The sequence below is a fragment of the Orycteropus afer genome, unplaced genomic scaffold (genome assembly GCF_000298275.1).
Source record: "Orycteropus afer afer isolate SDZICR_OR568_19922 unplaced genomic scaffold, OryAfe1.0 scaffold00008, whole genome shotgun sequence".
NCBI classification, from domain to species: domain Eukaryota; kingdom Metazoa; phylum Chordata; class Mammalia; order Tubulidentata; family Orycteropodidae; genus Orycteropus; species Orycteropus afer.
In genome coordinates, this window is record NW_006921595.1 from 7,240,793 (window position 1) to 7,261,223 (window position 20,431).

The 20,431-nt window shown below is 37.3% G+C and overlaps 1 protein-coding gene across 1 annotated transcript in view; it reads left to right on the top strand.

Moving 5' to 3' along the window:
- HIBADH (3-hydroxyisobutyrate dehydrogenase) overlaps positions 1-17,592 on the top strand; it is a 159,392-nt gene extending 141,800 nt beyond the window's left edge. The window contains exons 5-8 of the mRNA XM_042781550.1: positions 2,843-2,976; positions 4,519-4,595; positions 11,503-11,659; positions 17,434-17,592. Of these exons, the coding sequence (XP_042637484.1) occupies positions 2,843-2,976; positions 4,519-4,595; positions 11,503-11,659; positions 17,434-17,592 (527 nt within the window). The remainder of the gene's footprint in view (positions 1-2,842; positions 2,977-4,518; positions 4,596-11,502; positions 11,660-17,433) is intronic.
- Positions 17,593-20,431: the final 2,839 nt, after the last annotated feature.

Here is a 20,431-nt window from a genome sequence, read left to right on the forward strand (position 1 = left end):
ACAAAAAATTTATTCAAGTGTGGTAAATGCTCTAATAGAATTAAGCACAAGGTATATTTTGGCTTTATAATATTAAATATTATTGAAATGTAAAATAAATGTTTTTCCAAATATTCTAGCAACTGTCTGAGCATACATTCCATCTCTTCTTTCTTTGGGAAACAGACTTTAATTAAAACAGCATGGCAATATAGTAAGTTTATTGCTTATTATTGGTAGACATCAAAATCTATACAATGTCTTCTGAAATCCATAAGCTGTCTTGCACAGCTTTAGAATTCCGTCTTTCTAGAGGCTCTTTCCTAAGTTCAAAATGATTACATTTATTTTAGGAGAATTTAAGTCTTAATTCTGCCTTTGCATTAGTGTAATACAGTTTAAAAAATAAAAAGAGCCAAATGTACTACCATCGAGTCGATTCTGACTCATGATCATCCCCATTGGGTTTCCAAGGCTGTAAATCTTTACAGAAGTAGATTACCTCATCTTCCTCCCGTGGAGCTGCTGGTGTGTTTGAACCACTGACCTTCTGGTTAGTGTCCAGATGCCTTACCCATTCTGCCCCCAGAGCTCCTTTTGTAATACAGTTATAAATATATATGGGAAGATAGGATTTGCTTCCAAAGAATGCAAAAATTGTAGAATTACCCAGTTTATTCAATAAAATACAATTTTTATACATAGTCAGACCCTTACATTGGGATGCAGGTTATGATAAAGTTGGAAATAATTACACCACCACACTAAAGGAAGGAAAAGTGGAAATACTACAGACTTCTGAATTGAAAGATGAATGATCCTTTTCTTTTGTTTTCTCTCCTTGCTTAAGTAACTTATTTCTTCTTCTTGAAGTATGTGTTTGAACAAGTGAGAAAGTGCACCTGTCAAAAGACTAACCAGCTAAGAACCATTGTCAGCATTAATTTTCCTTTAATAAATGACTCTCTGAAGCTATTTAGCAGTCTGTAATCTAGGTACAAAGCTATTGACCTATGATGGATAGTGCTGGATTTGTTTGTAAGCTTTGACTTAAATTGTCTACTTAGTTTCTCTAGGTCAAATCAACAGGATTAGGAGTAAGGGTGGTTATGCGGTTTGAATAAAAATAGCAGTAGAAATTGCACAAAATAATTTTAAAGCATTAATAATTCACCATCTTGGTGAAGTAAAATGAATGTCATTTTGTTAGGTTCTAAACTTAAACATTATCAGAATGTTCAAATGACATAGATCAGCTAATTAAAAGCACTTGTTAAATTGGGTTCTGTTACGTATCAGTTCCAAAGTGTTTGAAGATACTGTGAAATAATGTGATTTAACCATTTGGGTGAGCATCTCAGACTTTCCTAACACTTTCAAGATTGATTGGCTGACATACTGCTGACTTCTTTTGCTTTTAATAATTGGTTAAATATAATATGAACTGTAAAGTAGAAAGGCTACTTGATTTGACAATAGCAAAATATTCGTAAGTTGAATGAAATATAGATCTCTTCACTTGGGCTTTTTATGTAGAAAAAGTGTATTTTGTTGAATAAATTAAATTCAAAAGTAGGCCATTACTTGCAGCTGTCTATTCTAATGGACCAGGTTTGATATATAGTACAATTATGGCTTCTTTATTCCTAGCTGTACTGTAAAATAAGTTGTGAAAATAAAAATTTTACTAATATACCTCTTCCACATACTTTTCTGGTTTCAGACAACCTAAACTTGGAAATTATGAATTATGATACCTCAATTATTAAAAATACTACTACTCTTTACTGTACTTTAGAGCTAATAAGAACTTCAATGAATGAAGCATTTTCCCCTCCACACACACACACACACACACACACATTCTTTAGGATAACTCTAGGCTGTATTTTCTGTGCTAAATTAAAAGTTGTTTCTCAAATCATTTAAATCAATGAATAAGCATCAAACCTTTGTTAAAATGAGTTGCCAAACCATGTTTATTATATTTCTTCTTCCTGTTCATATACTTAGGAATGAATTGGCCTAAAAGGTACATAACTGGAGGGAAATAAAAAATCAAATGATATTGAAAAGTACACATCAAATAATCAGTCTAAATAAGCAACACTTTCCTTTACCTTAAAAAAGAACCTTATCATCTAAAATGCCTAATTATTAATGGGAGAAAGAGCCAGGTCTCACTCTCTGTAGATTTCATCTGTAGATAGTGTGCAGAGAGTGAGCAGGGAGCCAGAGACAGCAAAGCCAAACTCAGGCAGTAGACCTCTCGCCATTCCTATGATGGTCAAAACCAAAACCAAAACCACTGCCATTGAATCGATTCCAACTCATAGCGGCCTCCATTGGGTTTCCAGAGCTATAAATATTTACAGAAGTAGATTGCCTCATCTTCCTTCTTTGGAGCAGTTGGTGGGTGGTTTGAACTGCCAACCTACTCGTTAGCAGCCAAATGCCGTACCCACTACACCACCAGGGCTTCTCAGGACGTAGATAAACCTTCTTTGTGTGCTTTTTTTTTTTTACTGAATGTTTCTAAAGAGAATAATAGATGTGTGGGAATAAAATTCATGGTTCAGATTTCCTTCCCTGTTGTGCCATGATATTTAAGATGAATTGAGAATGAGGGTGTGAGTACATCTGTATCCCTCTTTCAGTTTGTGATTAACGTTTGTGATACCTGGTTATGGAGATACTCCTACAGGGATTTAGAATGTCTTGACAACATGCGTGACATAGATACAATTTGGGGGCTAGATGTTTTCATTTAGTTTTGAGATTTTCTATAATTTTACTTCCCATCTGTTTCAACATTTTAAGAAATGTTGCCCTTTGCCTCATCCCTTATACCCAAACCATTCAGGTGTGGGAGCTGCTCGGTCTGGGAACCTCACGTTTATGGTGGGAGGAGTTGAAGAGGAATTTGCTGCTGCCCAAGAGTTGCTGGGATGCATGGGCTCCAATGTATTGTATTGTGGAGCTGTTGGGACTGGACAGGTAACCTTTTCACATTAATGACCCTGACTGGATGATGCAAAATTGGCTAATTTTCTTTATCTTTCCTAACCACATTCCTATTCCTCTTTACTCCATTCAGCCTATAGATTGGTGACATCAACCTATTAAAAAAAAAAAAAAAAAAGAAGATATCAAAAGTTCCATCCTAGTGGTCATCCTAATAACCACTGAAATCATCCTTAAAACCTCTTCTTTTGGAGATGTGCTCATGTTGTCTGAGTTCCATTTTCTTCTATTTAAGTCTGAAATTACTTCCTGCAGCTCTATTTGTAGTATAATTAGATAGAATTAACCTATTTATTTAAATCTTTCTCTTGAAAATAAAATAATTCTCATTTAGAAACTCTGAAAGAGATGACTGCCAATACTGACATACTTATATGTCTGAAGTCAAACTAGATGTTCCCTACCTCTACCTCTACCACACACTGACCTATTTACATACATCCACACACATTCACTCCTCTTAATGCTTTGTCCTGGCCAATGGCATCCCTTTTTTCTCACTCAGATTCTGGTGTTACCTTAGATACAGTTATTTTCTCTATCCCTTTGTCCACTCATTCTTCAAGCTCAAGTGAATATTGGTTCAGTAGCTATCATTGTTTACCATCTTGTCCATTCCACACATTTCCTAATCCAATCTTTCTCCCATCATCTCACATCTGGTATATGGCTCAGAGGGCCTAATGGACCTCTGGATGCCAGGGGTACCATTCTACTCAACACTGTAACCAAAACCAGTTCAAACAAGATGCTTATATCATTGCAGCACATCCCCATTCAGAAACTTTGAGTAGATCCTTATTTCCTACCATGTCAAATTTTAACTCTACCCTAAGCTGTTGACCCAGTCTTAACTAGCAAATTTCTCACGATTCCTTAAAACATATGCACGCGAGTCAGTTTTCTTACTGTTCTCAGGAAACCACTATGCTCTTACATGCTTACTCCCTCTTGTATATTTACTTTTTCCCCAATCTCATTCTTTCTCTTTCTTGCCTACTTAAATTCTGCCTGGCCTTATGAGAGATGGTTTCAGGTTCTCTTTCCTCTGAAAACACCTTCCTTCAGCAATCTTGCCTACTGTCTCTATGTTACAGAATCTACCGTATAATTTACTGCTTAATTGTGTTTGTCTGTTTCTTCCCTTTTTGTTAAGTGTATTACTCCCGTCTCCCCACTTAAGTTGTAGGCTGCATCCCTTAAAGAACAGTTGTGCCATTTAGATCAGTATTCCCTATAATGCTGAGCCATAGTGGGAGCTTAGTTACCACTGAAGGTTTATTACTATGTGAAATACACACACACACACACACACACAGTCTGCTCTGTGATAGCATGTTAGTTTTGGTTTAGAGGGAAGTAGGCCATATCATGTTGGCGTTCCCTTTGAGAGAATTAACAGTTGAATGAATGCTCAACTTATAGAAAGAAGCCTATGGAATTGGGTGAACAGAACTTCCTTTGAGTTATAACTTGAAAGTAAAGATGTTTACTATGTACTCAATTTATTTTCAGGCTGCAAAGATCTGCAACAACATGCTGCTAGCTATTAGCATGATTGGAACAGCTGAAGCTATGAATCTTGGAATCAGGTTTGTTGAATTGTGCGTTTTCATATACTAACAATTTTCATGAGCTTTCTTGTTTGATTGTCTGACATTAGAAAAATTACATTCATGAGAGATAAATGATTTGATCCAGGAAAATTTTGAAAGTACTTCACATTGACCTTTAATGTTGTTGTTATGTGCCACTGAGTCAGACCCGACTCATAGCGACCCCTTCTTGGGTTTCCGAGGCAGTATCACTACGGAAGTAGATTGCCCCATCTTCCTTCCGGGGAGTGGCTGGTGGGTGTGAACTGCCAGCCTTCTGGTTAGCAGTCAAATGCCTAAGGCACTATGCTACCAGAGCTCCCTATTTTAAATATAGTCCCCAAAATCTGCACTAGAAAAGCTCTTGATTGTTCTCGGGATAAACTGGATGGCAGTCATAAGGTTGCAGTTCATCTTGGAGCACTTTCATGTTCCCTTGCCTGTCATTTAGTTACTCTGTATTGAGGCTATATCCTTCTATTAAAATAATAGGGCATTCATACTTTGCTTAAAGTGATTCAAGAATTTTGTTTTTCCCATGGATCATCATTTTTTAGAATGCTTAAGGTTAATGTCTTAATTTTAGCCTCTAATCTTTTGGATTAGGAAATGCTACATATGATTAATTACCTAATTAATTTTTTGAATGTTTTCTGTTTCATGAGTACAATAAATATATTTTTTCACTTTAAGAAATGCTTAATCAGCAGACTGCTTTATTCAGGTACTTTATTCCTCCTCCCCACAACTGCTCACTGAAAACCAAATATTTCACAAATCAGAGTAAAATTTTATATCACAGCTTTTGATAAAAGCAATAAAAAGAGCCAAAGTGCTCTGAAATGTTTTTAAAAACACAGTAATGGATTCACATTTCCTCTTAATTACCATATCAAGATACTGTTGTTTTATTGAATTGCCCTTGTCTCAGATGTTAAACTATCTTGACCTATTAAGTTGTCATGTGGTAATTGAGATAAAAGAGGAATTTGCTTTGCATCAGTGCTAATTGGTTTATCAATATCCTGTATCATTTACATTTTAAAATTGAATGTCTATAAGATGATAAGGCATATCTGTACAAAGCCTTAATAAAACTGGTAGTATATAAGAAGCTGTTGGATATGTCTCTATTGTGGTTGGTTAATTTAGGCTATGGTTTGCTTACCATAGTAGTATTTTCATGTTCATCTTCTAAACTAACTTTATGAAGGGGGAAAATGTAAATTTCTAGAACTAGAATTGATACAAAATGAACTGATGTTGACAAGAAGATTAGAGCATTATCTTTAGATCATATATTCATATTTCTGAATACAAGTGATAGATGGTAACAAATAAAGCCTAGATTAACAAAGGCTATTGAATACAAAAATTTCCTTATTACTGCCAGTTCATTTTATATTCTACTTCTTACCTTAGTATCACTGGGTTAGGATATTCCTAAGGCAGAGTAATGCATCTTCTGGTACTCCTCAAATAATTTTTCCTATGAAGACTATTATTAGGTAATCATTTGTCATTCCAAACTGGTAAATGCTGTCGAAGTTCTAAATCCAAACACTAGGTAATAAGTAACAGTAGGAAAATTGATTGAGTAAAAGGTACATAATGAAGTAAAACCAGTGACTAGCATAGTGAGTTTAATTATCAAAGAGAAAATGAAAAGTGAGAAAATTCCAAATAGAAACATTAGAAGCAGAAGCTATAGAGTTTTCCATATTGTTGGGCTTGGTGTCCACTATGATAAAAACAATATTTAGAAATATGAAACATGTAAATGCTTAGTTTTTCTAAAACTCTACATATATTACTGTTACTGAGTATGTGTATGTCTGAACACAAGGCAGAAATTCACTAGTAGCTATTTAACTTAAAATATTTGATAAATTTCTGGTGGTTCAGATTATAATAATGAATTGCTTATTTTCATAACATTCGAATTTCATTACTGTACCTTTCAAAAATTCTCAGTGGTTTGAAAGCCCTAAAAATGAGTGCTGCTACTATTGTCTTTCCTCCATGGTTTACAGACATGGTTTAAAATGACAGGATTGTTCTCTAATAGAGTATAGAGAGTGGCCACGATTTATTGAGCTTTGCAAGGTGAAAGAGAAAATTGGCATCAGCAAGCATAAATTCCCAAGTAGTAAATTCCCACAAAGTAGTATGGCATCAAAGTGGTTCAGCCACATTTATATTCTACTCACTCTGAAGTGAAATTTTTTTTAGAGCATTAATGTCAACATTTACAAATTGAGTCACCTATTCCTATGAAGTGATCATTTCTGATTAATTTCACTCTCATAAGTCAGTGGATTTCTTTTTTTTTTTCTTTCCAGAAACCCTCCTCTTCTTTTTTAATAGAAGAATAAAATTCTTAAGTTAAAAATTCTTATTTATACCCCATAAACTAAGTTGCTCTTTTACAGTGAGTCTTTGTAGATGATAGTTAAGTTTTAAAATGCTGTTAAAAAGAAAAGAATAAAAAATAGTGGTATATGAACATAATTTGGGATTCTTTTTTGATTAGACCTTTTTTACTTTCTAATTGGATTCCTAGTTAGGACTTAGCAGTTTTATGGCACTGAAAGTGCCCTTCTTACACAGAAACAACATTGATTATGTGAATTTAGTTGTTTTAATTTGTTTGTTCCACCAGGAATTGATTGGTTTTCATATTTGTTGTATAACAAGTTACTTGATTACCAGCCAGGACCCTGATCCTCCATCAGCCACCATCTTGTCTTCTCACACCAAAGAAGCTTAAAACAATTGAACTTCTGGAAGACTGTTGACACTGAAAACTTTCCTAAGAGCATAATTTTAGTTTCTTAGAAACTACTCTTTGAAGATGGTGCCTTTTCATGTAGGTGATTGGCTGCAGACTCTTGGTTACTTGCCCTAATAAATACAACAAATGACAAAATGTTTGCAATAAAAGCTTGGCCAAGTTTCTTAATAAACTGATAAAATGCCATCATGCTGTCTGACGAATGATGAGTTCACTGCCCACATGACCCACTAAGACTCAGGGTGATTAGGGCGTGGGAGCCCATCTAGATCTGCATCCCAGCTGTGCCACACAGACTTAAGCTTTGTGACTCTGGACAACTAACTTAACCTGTCTGCTACCATTTTCTCATCTATAAGAAGATAGTACTAATAGTAATAATCCACAGGGTTGTTATGAAGATTAAATGAATTAATTCATGTAAATCTTTAAAAAGTGCTCTTGGCACATAGTAGGTATTCAGTGTGTGGTAGCTGTTCAGGTTGTGGCAATGGTAGTGGTTAGTATTTGAATTAAATTGTGTTGTGATGTTTTTCCTTCATTCCACTTCTCACAATCTGGCATTACATATTTATTTATGTATTGCCTGTCTTCCCAACACAAGCCCCATGAAGAGGAATGGCTTAGTCTGCTCATTGCTGTACCCTAGAGCATACCTGGCAGATAGTAGGCACTCAACAAAGAGTTGAATGGATGCAGAGAGGAGTGAGTGAATGAGTGGGTGGAATATAGCACTGCTGCTGCCTCAGGTAAAAGTTATCTTGGTGTGTGTCTTAACCTCTTCTACTTATGGAGGGCAGGCAGCCTCTTAGCTTCTTAAGTCGTCTTAGTTCCAAGCACAGCACCTAGGCATAGCAGATCTTGGTAAACATTGATTGAATAAATGAATGATTTATTAAAATTGGGAGCTCTGGTGGCGTAGTGCCTAAGGCATCTGACTGCTAACCAGAAGGCTGGCGGTTCAAACCCACCAGCCACTCCCCGGAAGGAAGGTTGGGCAATCTACTTCTGTAGTGAAATTGCCTCGGAAACCCGAGGAGGGGTCTATGAGTCAGACCTGACTCGCTGGTAGTGGGTTTTTTTTTATTAAAATTGACATGGGCTTTGATGTTTTATTTCCAGGTCTGTTCTATGATGCATATATCCCAGTTTAGTGATATAATTCACTTTGTTCTTGTGGGAAACCAGATGGTATAGATAGTCATAGAGAATATAAAAATGAAAAACCTTTTTGGCCTGTAAAGCCTCGATTACAGTACAGACAAATGTTTGAATTCTCTTTAATTTTTTATAGTTTGTGCATCATCTTTACTTTTCCCAAAAGTTCATTTAAAATTCTTATATTTTAAAGGTAAATAGATTTGACACAGTGACGTTTATTTGAGTTGTATTATATATGCAATCAGAGCAATGAATTCATTTTCTGTTTGTATCAGAGAACATTCCAACAATTGTAAAGTCACATGCATGCACACTCGTACTCTCGAACCACGTCCAGTGGCAAGTTATTATGGGGACTGACAGACTGTCATCCTTTTGATGGCTTGAGCTGTATATCTCCTGAACAGCAATGGTGCTCTTATGCAGAAAGTATCATATGTTCCCAGCCAATTTACAGGGAAACAGCAATAACATTTTATCATGGTTGAGAGCCCAGTAGCTGCTTCCTATTAAACTTGCCCTTTCAGATACCTGTCTTGGATTAATTTGTTGATTTCAAATGGAAACTCAGTCTTCTCCAGTGAAGCATGACGTTCTAGGATAGACTCTCTGAATGACAATTACTGTGTATCCTAGCTGGTTGCAGACCATTACAAGCCTTGGGCACAGTGGAAGACAGAGGACTTCAGTAACTGATTTTAATATCACGTCTAATTTTAACTGTCAGTTATACGTGTGCCAGTGAAGGAATCCTCAGAAAGATGAAATGCAAAACACTTGAACTTGCTCTTTTTAATGATATACTTTGCTGCAGGATAGGAGAGGGTGGGGGGAAGGAAGTTGTGTGTGTGTGGGGGGGGTAGCCATTCTCCTAAAGGGAACCAGCATGGTGGAGAGGAGCACCAGATTTGAAAAGTGAGCATTGAGGAACTGCCACTTGGTTTTATGTGTGCCTCGCAGGATGTTTCTAAATAGCAGTGTGTTCACCAAAAAGAGTCACCATAAATTAATGCCAGTGCTTTCCCTTGAACATTAAAGAAAAATGTAGGTTTTTACAAAGTTAGAATGATAAACTTTGCTCACTATTTTGGTAAGTATTATAGACAGAGTGTGAATTTCTTTGGCAAGATTGTTAGGAGGCACTGATGAGTTTAACTTGGTAGATTATAAAGAGGAAAGTAACTATGGTGCCTTAAATATATTTGAGCCATTTTAAAAGAAAGTTTAAATTAGAAAACCCCTAATTTGTATTTGATATGGTGGGGGAAAGCAGTGTTTGAGGACCTTTAAAAATATTCCCTGCTTATGCAACACACCAGGTATATACATTCTTGAACATTTATGCTCAGAATTTATTTGCAATTATAGGCAATTAATTGTTAATTTGTAATTTGACTTTTCACAGTTAATCTTGAAACATATTGGCTTTATCTTTTCCTAAGTCACATGCTACAACAGCATACTGATAGCTTTATTTTATTTAAAAGGAAATAGAAAACAACTGTAGCAAACTACACATGCAACAAACTTGCATTTTTATAAAAGAATGAATGAAACAGTTGGATTTCTTTCCAGCAATCTACAATTGAACAAAATGTATGATAGCTGATTTAGATTGAATCTTCTGTTTTGGGTATAATTCTTAGGTCATGTTATAATGAGGTGTTTTTAACTATCAAATGAATTTAGATACATGGCATGCCATGTAGTATCCCATAAACCACAAGTCTGATTACATAATGCTTATATTGTATGGTAAGTCCATATATACGATGGCTATTAGCCATACCCCTTTGCCCTAGCATTGGGAAAATATTTCCCTGGATGTGATAAATATTCTGATTTTGAAATAGATGTATTTCAAACACACAAAGTAGACAAGAACTTCATGCCAAACACTTTAGCATTTATATGTGTCTGTTTTCTATATACATATATTTTCCTCAAAGACATTGGTTTAAGAAAAAACAAAGCTTTTATCACAGTAATTTTTTAATGAATTTCTATATGAAAGAAATCGATAAATTGCTGGGCATAAAGTTTCATTTGAAACTTGATTCAGTGATATTTGGCAAAATGGTGCTTACCAAAGCTGCATTAAAATACTTAGAATCAAAGTAATCTAGCAATTTGATTCCTTTTTTTTTTTTTTTTCCCCGGGGCCACATTGAACAGCCGTTTATGCCATCAGCTCAGTGATAGAACAAATGATGTTTCCGCTTGGGCAAGCTTTGTTTTATCAGGATCAGTAACCTTATCAGCAGTTGACCCAGAACTATAATGCATGTCTCTGAAAAGATAGCATATGTCACAACTCTGTGCAGACTTGCTTCATAAGCAAGACTGTCTAATGAAGATTTAATAAATAGGGAAAAGTTTGCAGCAAGAAATGTCCTTTTATAATGATAACTTCTCTTATGCTCTCTTTACAGCTCATGGCTCCTCTCTTACATCTGTTCTCATAAAAGCTAAAGGAATAAACGTACATATAAATGCACCTACACGGACTCCCATCATGCATCATCTATTGATTATTTCTTTTTAAAATATATCATTTCTGAGTAAGGAACGTAGAATTCAGACTGTCATATTGGTTTAAGGTTCTTATGTGACACATAAATGCAATAATGTCCAAAAGACTAGAAAACCCCATGAGTGTGATAAACCAGCAACACTTTTACACAATTATGTAGTATTTCTTCTTAAAAGTCGGATAGTACAGAAGGTTTTCTCCAAGCACGAAATGTCCTGGCTCAGAAATGATGTTTAATCAGTAGCTTTGGATACCCTTTAAGATTGGATTCTTCCTTCACTCTCACATCAGTCTGCTTTGATTTTGAAGACATATAATAAATGGAGAAAGAAGATAGGGCATCCTCATACGTAAATAAGTCACGTGTGACTTGTGCATTTTGATGTTTAACACTTCTTTTCTTTGACCTTTGACAGGCTAGGACTTGACCCAAAACTATTGGCTAAAATCCTAAATATGAGCTCAGGACGGTGTTGGTCAAGTGACACTTACAATCCTGTACCTGGGGTGATGGATGGCGTCCCCTCAGCTAATAACTACCAGGGTGGATTTGGAACAACACTCATGGCTAAGGTATGGGAAATGCAGAGACTATCTGGCAGAGAGAGGGAAAAAACGTGTACTAATCTAATTTGTATTTCTTTCTTTCTCTCTTTTTAGCACAGCATATGTCCATTCTAGAAGAGTGATTCACTTACTAGGAATAAGTAAAAATATAGACAAAAATTCTGATCTTACTTGTTTTTATTCCTAGCCTTTTGGAGAAAAATAGCCCAGGATTTTTTCTTTTGTGCTTGGGTTTGTTTATAATATAAGCTCACAAAAAATTTTTTCCACCACAAACTTACATTAATTTACCATATCTTTAGAATGGGAGCAGTAAGGTTTCTTGTTTATTCATAATGTATTCAGTACACACATCGTAAGAAAAAAAATGGATTTCTCCCAGATGATACTAGATTTCTAGATATGCTTTCCTGCTTTAGGGCTGTATTTGGATTTATGAGTAAATTAAGTCATTTGGAAAGTGAATTGTTGCCTGTAGAGAACACTTGTGATCTCAACTTGGAAAATACTTTTTAGATTATTTTTAAGATTTCTGCTTAGAGCTTAATTCCCTCAATTGACATTATTTTTCTGATTACAAAAGCAATAATATATACACTTGGACACCAAACTTGGCTTACTCTCCCTCAAGCCTCATGCCATTTTGTCTATTCTGCTTCCTAAATATGCTTTGAATTCATCCAGTTCACTCCTCTCACACAAACCAGTATCTTAGCCGAGCCTCATGGTCTCCTGGGCTTTCATCTTGATCCTCTCCAATTCATTGACCACACCATAGCCAGAGTAGTCTTTCTAAAATGTAAACCTGATTATGTCACTTTCCTTATTAAGTGGATTTTATAGTTTCCAAGAACCTTCACAACCTATCTTAGGAGGCCCTTGATTTGCCCTTTCCTGGCCTTGTCAGACTCACTTTTGCCTTCCCACTCCTCTCACTTTACTTCAGCTATATGAGTCGGGGCCGACTTGATGGCAAACAACAACAACAACATACTGAACTCAGTTCAGCTGCATTATTAGCTGGATGGCCTTTCCCAGCTCTCCCGGACTGTCTCCTCCCTGGCCCCAATGGTGTCACTTCTACTGATTATATAAATGTTTGTCTGTCTTTCTCCATCAGCAGACTGAGTGGGGGTGCCATGCAGCTGTCTTGTTCATCCCAGTTTCTGGCACAGTACCTGGCACATGCTTGCTCACTTCAAATATTTAGTAGATGAAGTAGTGTTTGAAACCATGTTCCTTATTTTGAAATTTTATTCTCTCTCATGTTTGTTGTTAGATGCTATCGAATCAGTTCTGACCCATAGAGACCTTATGTACAACTGAATGAAACAGCCTAGTCCCGCGCCATCCTCACAATTATTGCTGTACTTCAACCCATTGTTGCAGCCTCTGTGTCAATCCCTCTCTTTGAGGGTTGTCCTCACATGTAGATGAAGAAAATATATTATTTTTAAATGTCAGTCTCTACGTTGTATTTAGGTGTTTGCGTATCCTTGATACAGACTTTTATAATTGTGCTATGTGGAGCTGTGGTGGAGTAGTGCCTAAGGCATTTGACTGCTAACCAGAAGGCTAGCAGTTCAAACCCACCAGCCACTCCTCGGAAGGAAGGTTGGGCAGTCTACCTCTGTAGAGATACCGCCTCAGAAACCCCAGGGGGGATCGCTATGAGTCGAATTGACTTGACGGCTGTGAGTTTGGTTTTTGTTTTGTTTTGTGTGACTATTGGGAAACAGGAAGTAGCTCCTTAGGTATGTTGTTGAAGTCATCAAAAAGCAGGGTGACTTCTTGGGGTACATGGAAGAATGAAAGAATCACATTTATGCCTACTTTACGTTATACAGGAGCTCTGGTGGTGCAGTGCCTAACGCTTTGACTGCTAACCAGAAGGGTGGCGGTTCAAACCCAACAGCAGCTCCTCGGAAGGAAGGTTGGGCAATCTACTTCTGTAGTGAGACCACCTCGGAAACCCAAGGAGGTCACTATGAGCCGAAATCAACTCCACGGCAGTGGGTTTGGTTTGGGGTTTGTTTCCATTATATATCTATATGAAGTGGGCTGTGACCTGTTAGTTATTTGGTTCCCAAAATTCTGCCAGTGGCTGAAACAATTAACAAATAAAGTGTACTAAGTAGCAGACTTTTAATCAAAAGAGCCCTGATTCTGTTCCAGTCCTGGCTTTGTTTTGCAGCTGCCCATTGTATCTGCCCCCTGCAGTGTGCTTCCCCTTCACTCCCGGTCATGTTCTCTCCTTTGTATCTGCCCAGGAAGACTCTGCCACTGTTATGAGTCTTTCCCTTAAAATGTTTTTTTTTATAATAAAAGATAGCCCTTTCAACTAATAGGATAAGACAGTCCAGTAGTAAAAAAGTATGGATGTTACCATTCTGTTATTCTAATTTCCTTTATGAAATGCAGTTGTCATTTCCCTTATAAAGAAGACTTTTAAATTTTGCTTAGAATGAAAAAGGAATTTACTATATTTAGAAAAGAACTTGTAAAAATCTTTTATTGCCTCAGATAGCTATTAGCAAGAGCACACCATAGTTAATTAGATTTATTCTAGAGAAATTTGCAGAAATTAAAGAAATCCCTAGCAATGCTCCATTGAATATAGCAATTGTACCTGCTTGGGCAGATCAAGGCTTTACACATTAAGAGATACTTTGCTCAACTGCTATTGAATCTTTCATTGTGTGTAGAGGATATAACCATAGCACTACATCTGACTCTTTATTTCTAGGTTTTAGCATCATAGAACTTTAATATAGTTAACATCATCATTACAAAAATGAGATCATCCTTCTGAACTTTCCAGCCTAGACATTTGTTTCCCATGAGCACCATGGAACAACTTGTGGCAAAGTCATGATAATTCTTCTAGTGTCAATGTTAACTCCCCCAAAATTCCTGTTTCCTTGTAAAATATGATAACTTGGTCCTCCATTAACTCATTGAAACCTTTTTATAATAGCTTTATATTTTTTCCTGAACCATCCATGGAGCTAATGAATTCATAAATATTTGGTTATTGAAGTAGAGTATTGGGTTTTTTGGTTTTTTTTTTTTTTTTTGAATTATGTATTATAAGCTTAAAATGTTGCCTTCTTTTTATAACATTGCAAGATTGACTAACTACTCAGGCCAATCACCCATCTCTCTATAGAATGTTTGCCTTTAAGGCAAAAAACCCCATAGAGTATTTAGTTTTTCCTTTTTTGTTTTTATTAGCTCTTATTTGGGATATGTAGTCACCCTTTAAGGGAGCTCTAGGAGCCCTGGTAGCGTAGTGCCTAAGGCACTTGACTGCGAACCGGAAGGCTGGTGGTTCAAACCCACCAGCCATTCCTCGGAAGGAAGATTGGGCAATCTACTTCCATAGTGATATGCCTCAGAAACCCAAGGAGGGGTCACTATGAGTCAGGTTCGACTCGACAGCACATAACAACAACAAAAGGGAGCTCTGGTGGTGTAGTGCCTAAGGCATTTGACTGCAAACCAGAAGGTTGACAGTTCAAACACAACAGCCACTCCGCGGAAGGAAGACTGAGGAATCTACTTCTATAAAGATTTATCATCTAGGAAACCCAGTGGGGGTTGCTATGAGTTGCAATCTACTGGATGGGAGTGAGTTTGTTTTTTGTTTTTTTTATTAACCCCTTAGCTCTGGTGGCACAGTACCTAAGGCGTTTGACTGCTAACAAGAAGGTTGGCAATTCAAACCCAACAGCTAGTCTGTGGAAGGAAGATTGAGCAATCTACTTCTGCAAGGATTTACTACCTCAGAAACCCAAAGGGGAGTCACTTTGAGTTGGAGTCCACTCAATAGCAGTGGGTTTGGTTTTTTGATTTATTTGCCCCTTTGAAAAACTAATAGTTTTCTTGTAGACAGTGTGTTTTTTCCTCAGTAAATTATGTTTACTCTGTTATTATATTCTAATTAAATTACTAAATTAAAAACTAAGTGTAGTCTTTCTAGATTTTCTGTCATTTTAAAATAAAAGCATTTTGCAAATATCCTACAAAATGATGTCGACAAAAGAGGTTTGTCTGCTTGTCTGGGCATGAACAATAACGTAGCTGTCCACATTAGTTAACTGCATAAACTGCTTTTTAGTGGAAGCTAGCAAAGAATGTGCAGGTAAGTATATTCCAAATCTGTGTGTTTATATGTGAAATTTGTTGTTGTTGCAATGTGCTGTCGAGTCAGACCTGACTCATAGTGACCCCTCCTTGGGTTTCCAAGGCAATATCACTATGGAAGTAGATTGCCCCATCTTCCTTCCAAGGAGTGGCTAGTGGGTTTGAACCGCCAGCCTTCTGGTTAGCAGTCAAGTGCCTTAGGCACAATGCTACCAGAGCTCAAGTACAAAATAATATTATATCTGTGCCATACATATTCAAGAGGCTAGAGATTTCATTATTCCATCTTTATACTTTGTTTACTTTTTCTTGGAGTCATTTTCTCCTTTGGACAGATGGTATCAGTAACTACTCAGTTATCAAGGACATTCCTCCAAGAGTAGAAATAGTTCTCATCTCGCTTCTTGTCCTCCTTTCATTGCTGGTTGACTTTTCCATTGATGAGGGAAGGGAAGTGTGTAGTAATGATAAGAAGTAAATCTAGTTGGTTTGTCACTTATTTGTAGCTCTTGTAAAATCAAAAATAAAATGAAATATGGAGGATATTGTTTTAGTTATCCAAGCCTTCATTGTCCTGCTTACCCCAGCTATTTCAAGTTTGACATGACTCCATTTTTATGGTAGTAGATATCCATAGATACATTGTAAATGTAATAGACTTATAATGTTAGTTTTTTTTTTTTTTTTTGGTCTAGTTTTAAACAGTCTTCAGTTCCCTAAATTTCTTTCTTAGAATGATGCTTGAGCTCTCTGAGACCGTATAGATTGCTGTGAAGATGATCATCCTATTGCACTTGGAATAAAATTCAAACTCCCGAACATTGCATATAAAACCTTCCATGATCTTCCTTTTCCTATCCCCAGGCTTATTTCCACCCCTAGCCCCTTTTCTCACTCTAATTCAGCCTCATGGCCATCTTGTTATTTCTTGAATTTCCAAGCCACGTCTCATGCAGGGCCTCAACTTTGCTATTTTTGTCTGCCTGAAACTGTCTTCCCCAATCTCTCAAAAAAAACAAAAACACAAACCTCCTTCCTAATATTCAAATCTCAGCTCAAATGTCTTCGACTTAGAGAGGTCTTCCCTTATCATTTCCTTTATAATAATTCTTTCCCCTTCCCAGCCCTAGCTAACCATCATTTCTAACCCCTTGCCCAGCTTCATTTTTCATAGCATTTACTTGTTTTGTGGTCTGACTTCCCCTCTGGACAGGAAGCTTCATGAGAGTAGTGACTTGGTTTTATCATGATGTGTTATCACAGAGCAGTTGCTAAGTGTATTGAATATGAGATTGAATGGATTCATTAATTCCTTATGGGCTTCCACAGATTTGCGTGGCACCACCATAAAGCATCTCCCTGTGTGATCCCACCTGTATAATAACCCCAGTCCAAAACAAACACATCTTGTGGGGTGTGGGGTGGGGACACTCAGAAATCAAGGTTTCTGTCTGGAACAATTTTACAGCTATATGAAAGTATTTACCAAAACAGTATAACTTACTATAGTGCTTGTATCTTATTTTTCCAGATTTCCTTTTTCCTTCTTTGAAACGAAAGCATTAGGAACTACAATTCCAAAGGGAACCTTAACCATCCGTCTTAACGTGTTCCCTCCTCCTTGTTTGATTTAGGATCTGGGATTAGCACAAGACTCTGCTACCAACACGAAGACCCCGATCCTTCTAGGCAGCTTGGCCCATCAGATCTACAGGATGATGTGTGCAAAGGGCTACTCAAAGAAAGACTTCTCATCTGTGTTCCAGTTTCTACGAGAGGAGGAGACTCTCTGAGTTTGTCTTTTGGCTATGGACACTGTTGGAAAGCAAACTCTATCTTGGAACCTTCTGATAGGTCACTGCACAAGTAAATGGGTTTAATCAAAGGTCACATGTCTGCTTTTAATTGTCTAGTAAGTTGTAGGATTTTCCTACCCATTTTTAACTGCTTATTCTTTTAGGATATTTAGCAAACATATTTATCTGAATGTTTTTTCTTCAAGCCATTGATGGGCTTTGCTATAACTAGCTGATACACCTTTTTTAAAAGTGTGATCCCTGAGCACATTCAACCAAATTGTTGAATACTTCAATCAGGATATTATTTACTCCACTTTATAAATAAAGCCAAATATTTTTCAACCCGATAAAATACATCTTAAAGGAAAGAAAATTAGATGTTAGAATAAGGAGATATAGTGAATTACTCCTTGCATCCCTCTGGAAGTTTGTCCTGTTAGCCAAGTGGTAATGTTCTTACATTACTGAGGTTACTGATTAATTTTCCAGGGAGCTGATAAAGCAGGAGAACCTGTTGCTACATGTTTTGAAATTTGGACTCAGTTACAATATCTTAGTGTGTTTGTCCCTCTGGTTACAACTCCCAGGACATGGCAGACTTGGGTTTGTTTTTATATTTTGCTTCCCTTGTACATTCTTACTACATATTTTTAGACTTCAAAAGAATGACATCTTTAGACCTGCTCCAGAGGCAATGATGATATTTGCTTTATTATATTCTAAATATATAACCACATTATTTTGAATTCAAATAAATTTCTATGCTGATGATACTTTCATGGAGTTTTTCTTTCTAGTCATTAGGCAAACAATCAATCTGACAAGCTGGTGTTACTGACTTACAGGGAAGAAAGGGAAGTCAACAGGAACAGCTCCGAATTGGCCAGTGGAAGCCAACTTCCTTCTACCTGAATCCTTCAATGACATTTGGTTGAATGCTTTCTAACTTGTATAGTTGAGAATTCAACCTGAGAGTAGCATGCCCCAATGTGGAGCACTGTTGCCATTTTCCCACCTCAGCCCCAAGAAGCATCCCAGGTGATAGACTTAGCTACCAAATTTAACAGAAATGCTGCTATTTCTATCATTTACCTAGTGATTAAACACACACACACACCACTATTCTAAATGCTGGGGATACGGTGATGAATAAGACAGACAAAATTCCTGCCTTTATAACTTAAATTCTGGTGTTCTGTGTGTGTCAGTAAATCAGACTGTATTGCACTGGGCAAATCTGCAGAAGACCTCTTTAAAGTGTTAAAGAGCAAAGATGTCTCTTTGAAGACTAAGGTGTACCTGACCCAAGCCATGTTATTTTCAGTAGCCTCACATGCATGTGAAAGCTGAATAGTGAATAAGGAAGACTGAAGAAGAATTGGTGCATTTGAATTGTGGTGTTGGCAGAGAATACCAAAAATACTATGGGCTGCCAGAAAAACAAACAAATCTGTCTTGGAAGAAGCACAGCCCGGAATGCTCCTTAGAAGTGAGAATGGCCAGAATTTGCCTCAGGTACTTTGGTTGTATTTTCAGAAGTGACTAGTCCCTGGAGAAGAACATCATGGTTGGTAAAGTAGAGCATCAGTGAAAAAGAGGAGGACCCTCAATGAGACGGTTGACAAGAGTGTCTGCAACAGTGGGCTCAAGCACAGCAAGGATTGTGACGATGGAGCAGGACTGGGCAGTGTTTTGTTCTGTGTTGTACATGGCATTGCTATGAGTCGGAGCCAATGCAACAGCACCTTATAACAACAATAAACTGTGTGTGTGTGGGGTGTGGCGGGGTTAGTACTAGGCAAAAATAAATACTAAGGGCTAAAAAATAAGGCTCTCTGGTGGCATAGTGGGTAAGACATTTGGCTGTTAACCAGAAGATTAGCAGTTCAAACCCACCAGCTGCATCATGGGAGGAAGATGAGGCAATCTATTCCTGTGAAGATCTACAGCCTTGGAAACCCAATGGTGGTCACTATGAATCAGAATCTACTTGATAGCAGTGGGTTTGGTTTTTTTTTTGAAATCAGGATAAGGGGGGAGGGGGAGCGCCAGGGACATTTTATTAGGTGGGTAAGGGGATGCCTTCTCTGGTTAGGTGACAGAGATATGAAAGAAGTGAGGGATCAAGCCGTGCAGATACCTGAGGGAAGAACATTCCAGGCAATGTTATTAGGTGCCGTCAAGTTGGTTCTGACTCGCCGTGAACCCGTGCACACAGAACAAAACCATCTTCACAAGAGTAGGTCCATTTGGGCCCATTGTTGCAGCCACTGCGTCAATCCATCTCATTGAGGGTCTTCCTCTTTTTCGCTGACCTTTTACTTTACCAAGCATGATACCCTTCTCCAGGGATTGGTCCCTCCCAATAACATGTCCAAAGTAAGTGGGACTAAGTCTTGTCACCCTGACTTCTAAGGAGCATTCCAGGCTTTAGGGAACAGAAAGTACAAAGGCCCTGAGGTGAATAATACTAGATAGAAATACCAAGGGGGCTAGAAGTGAAATAGAAGAGGTAAGAAAAGCCAAATCATATCAGACCTTGTGGCCTATGTTAGGAAATTGGCTAACATTCTGAGTGGAATGGGCAGTGTATCAGTTAGCTTTTGCTGTGTGACAAACCACCCCAAGATGAATTTGCCTCGATAACAGTGAGATAACTTACCTCACTGTTTTTTGATACAGATAATCATTCCTTCCTTAGCTTCCAGGGCACCATTCTCATTTTCACCCTCTACCTTACTGGTCACTCCTCAGTCTTACTTGCTGGTTCTGTCTCCCTTTTCCAACCACCAAAAGGTAAGAGTAACATAGGGCTCAGTCCATGGATCTTTGT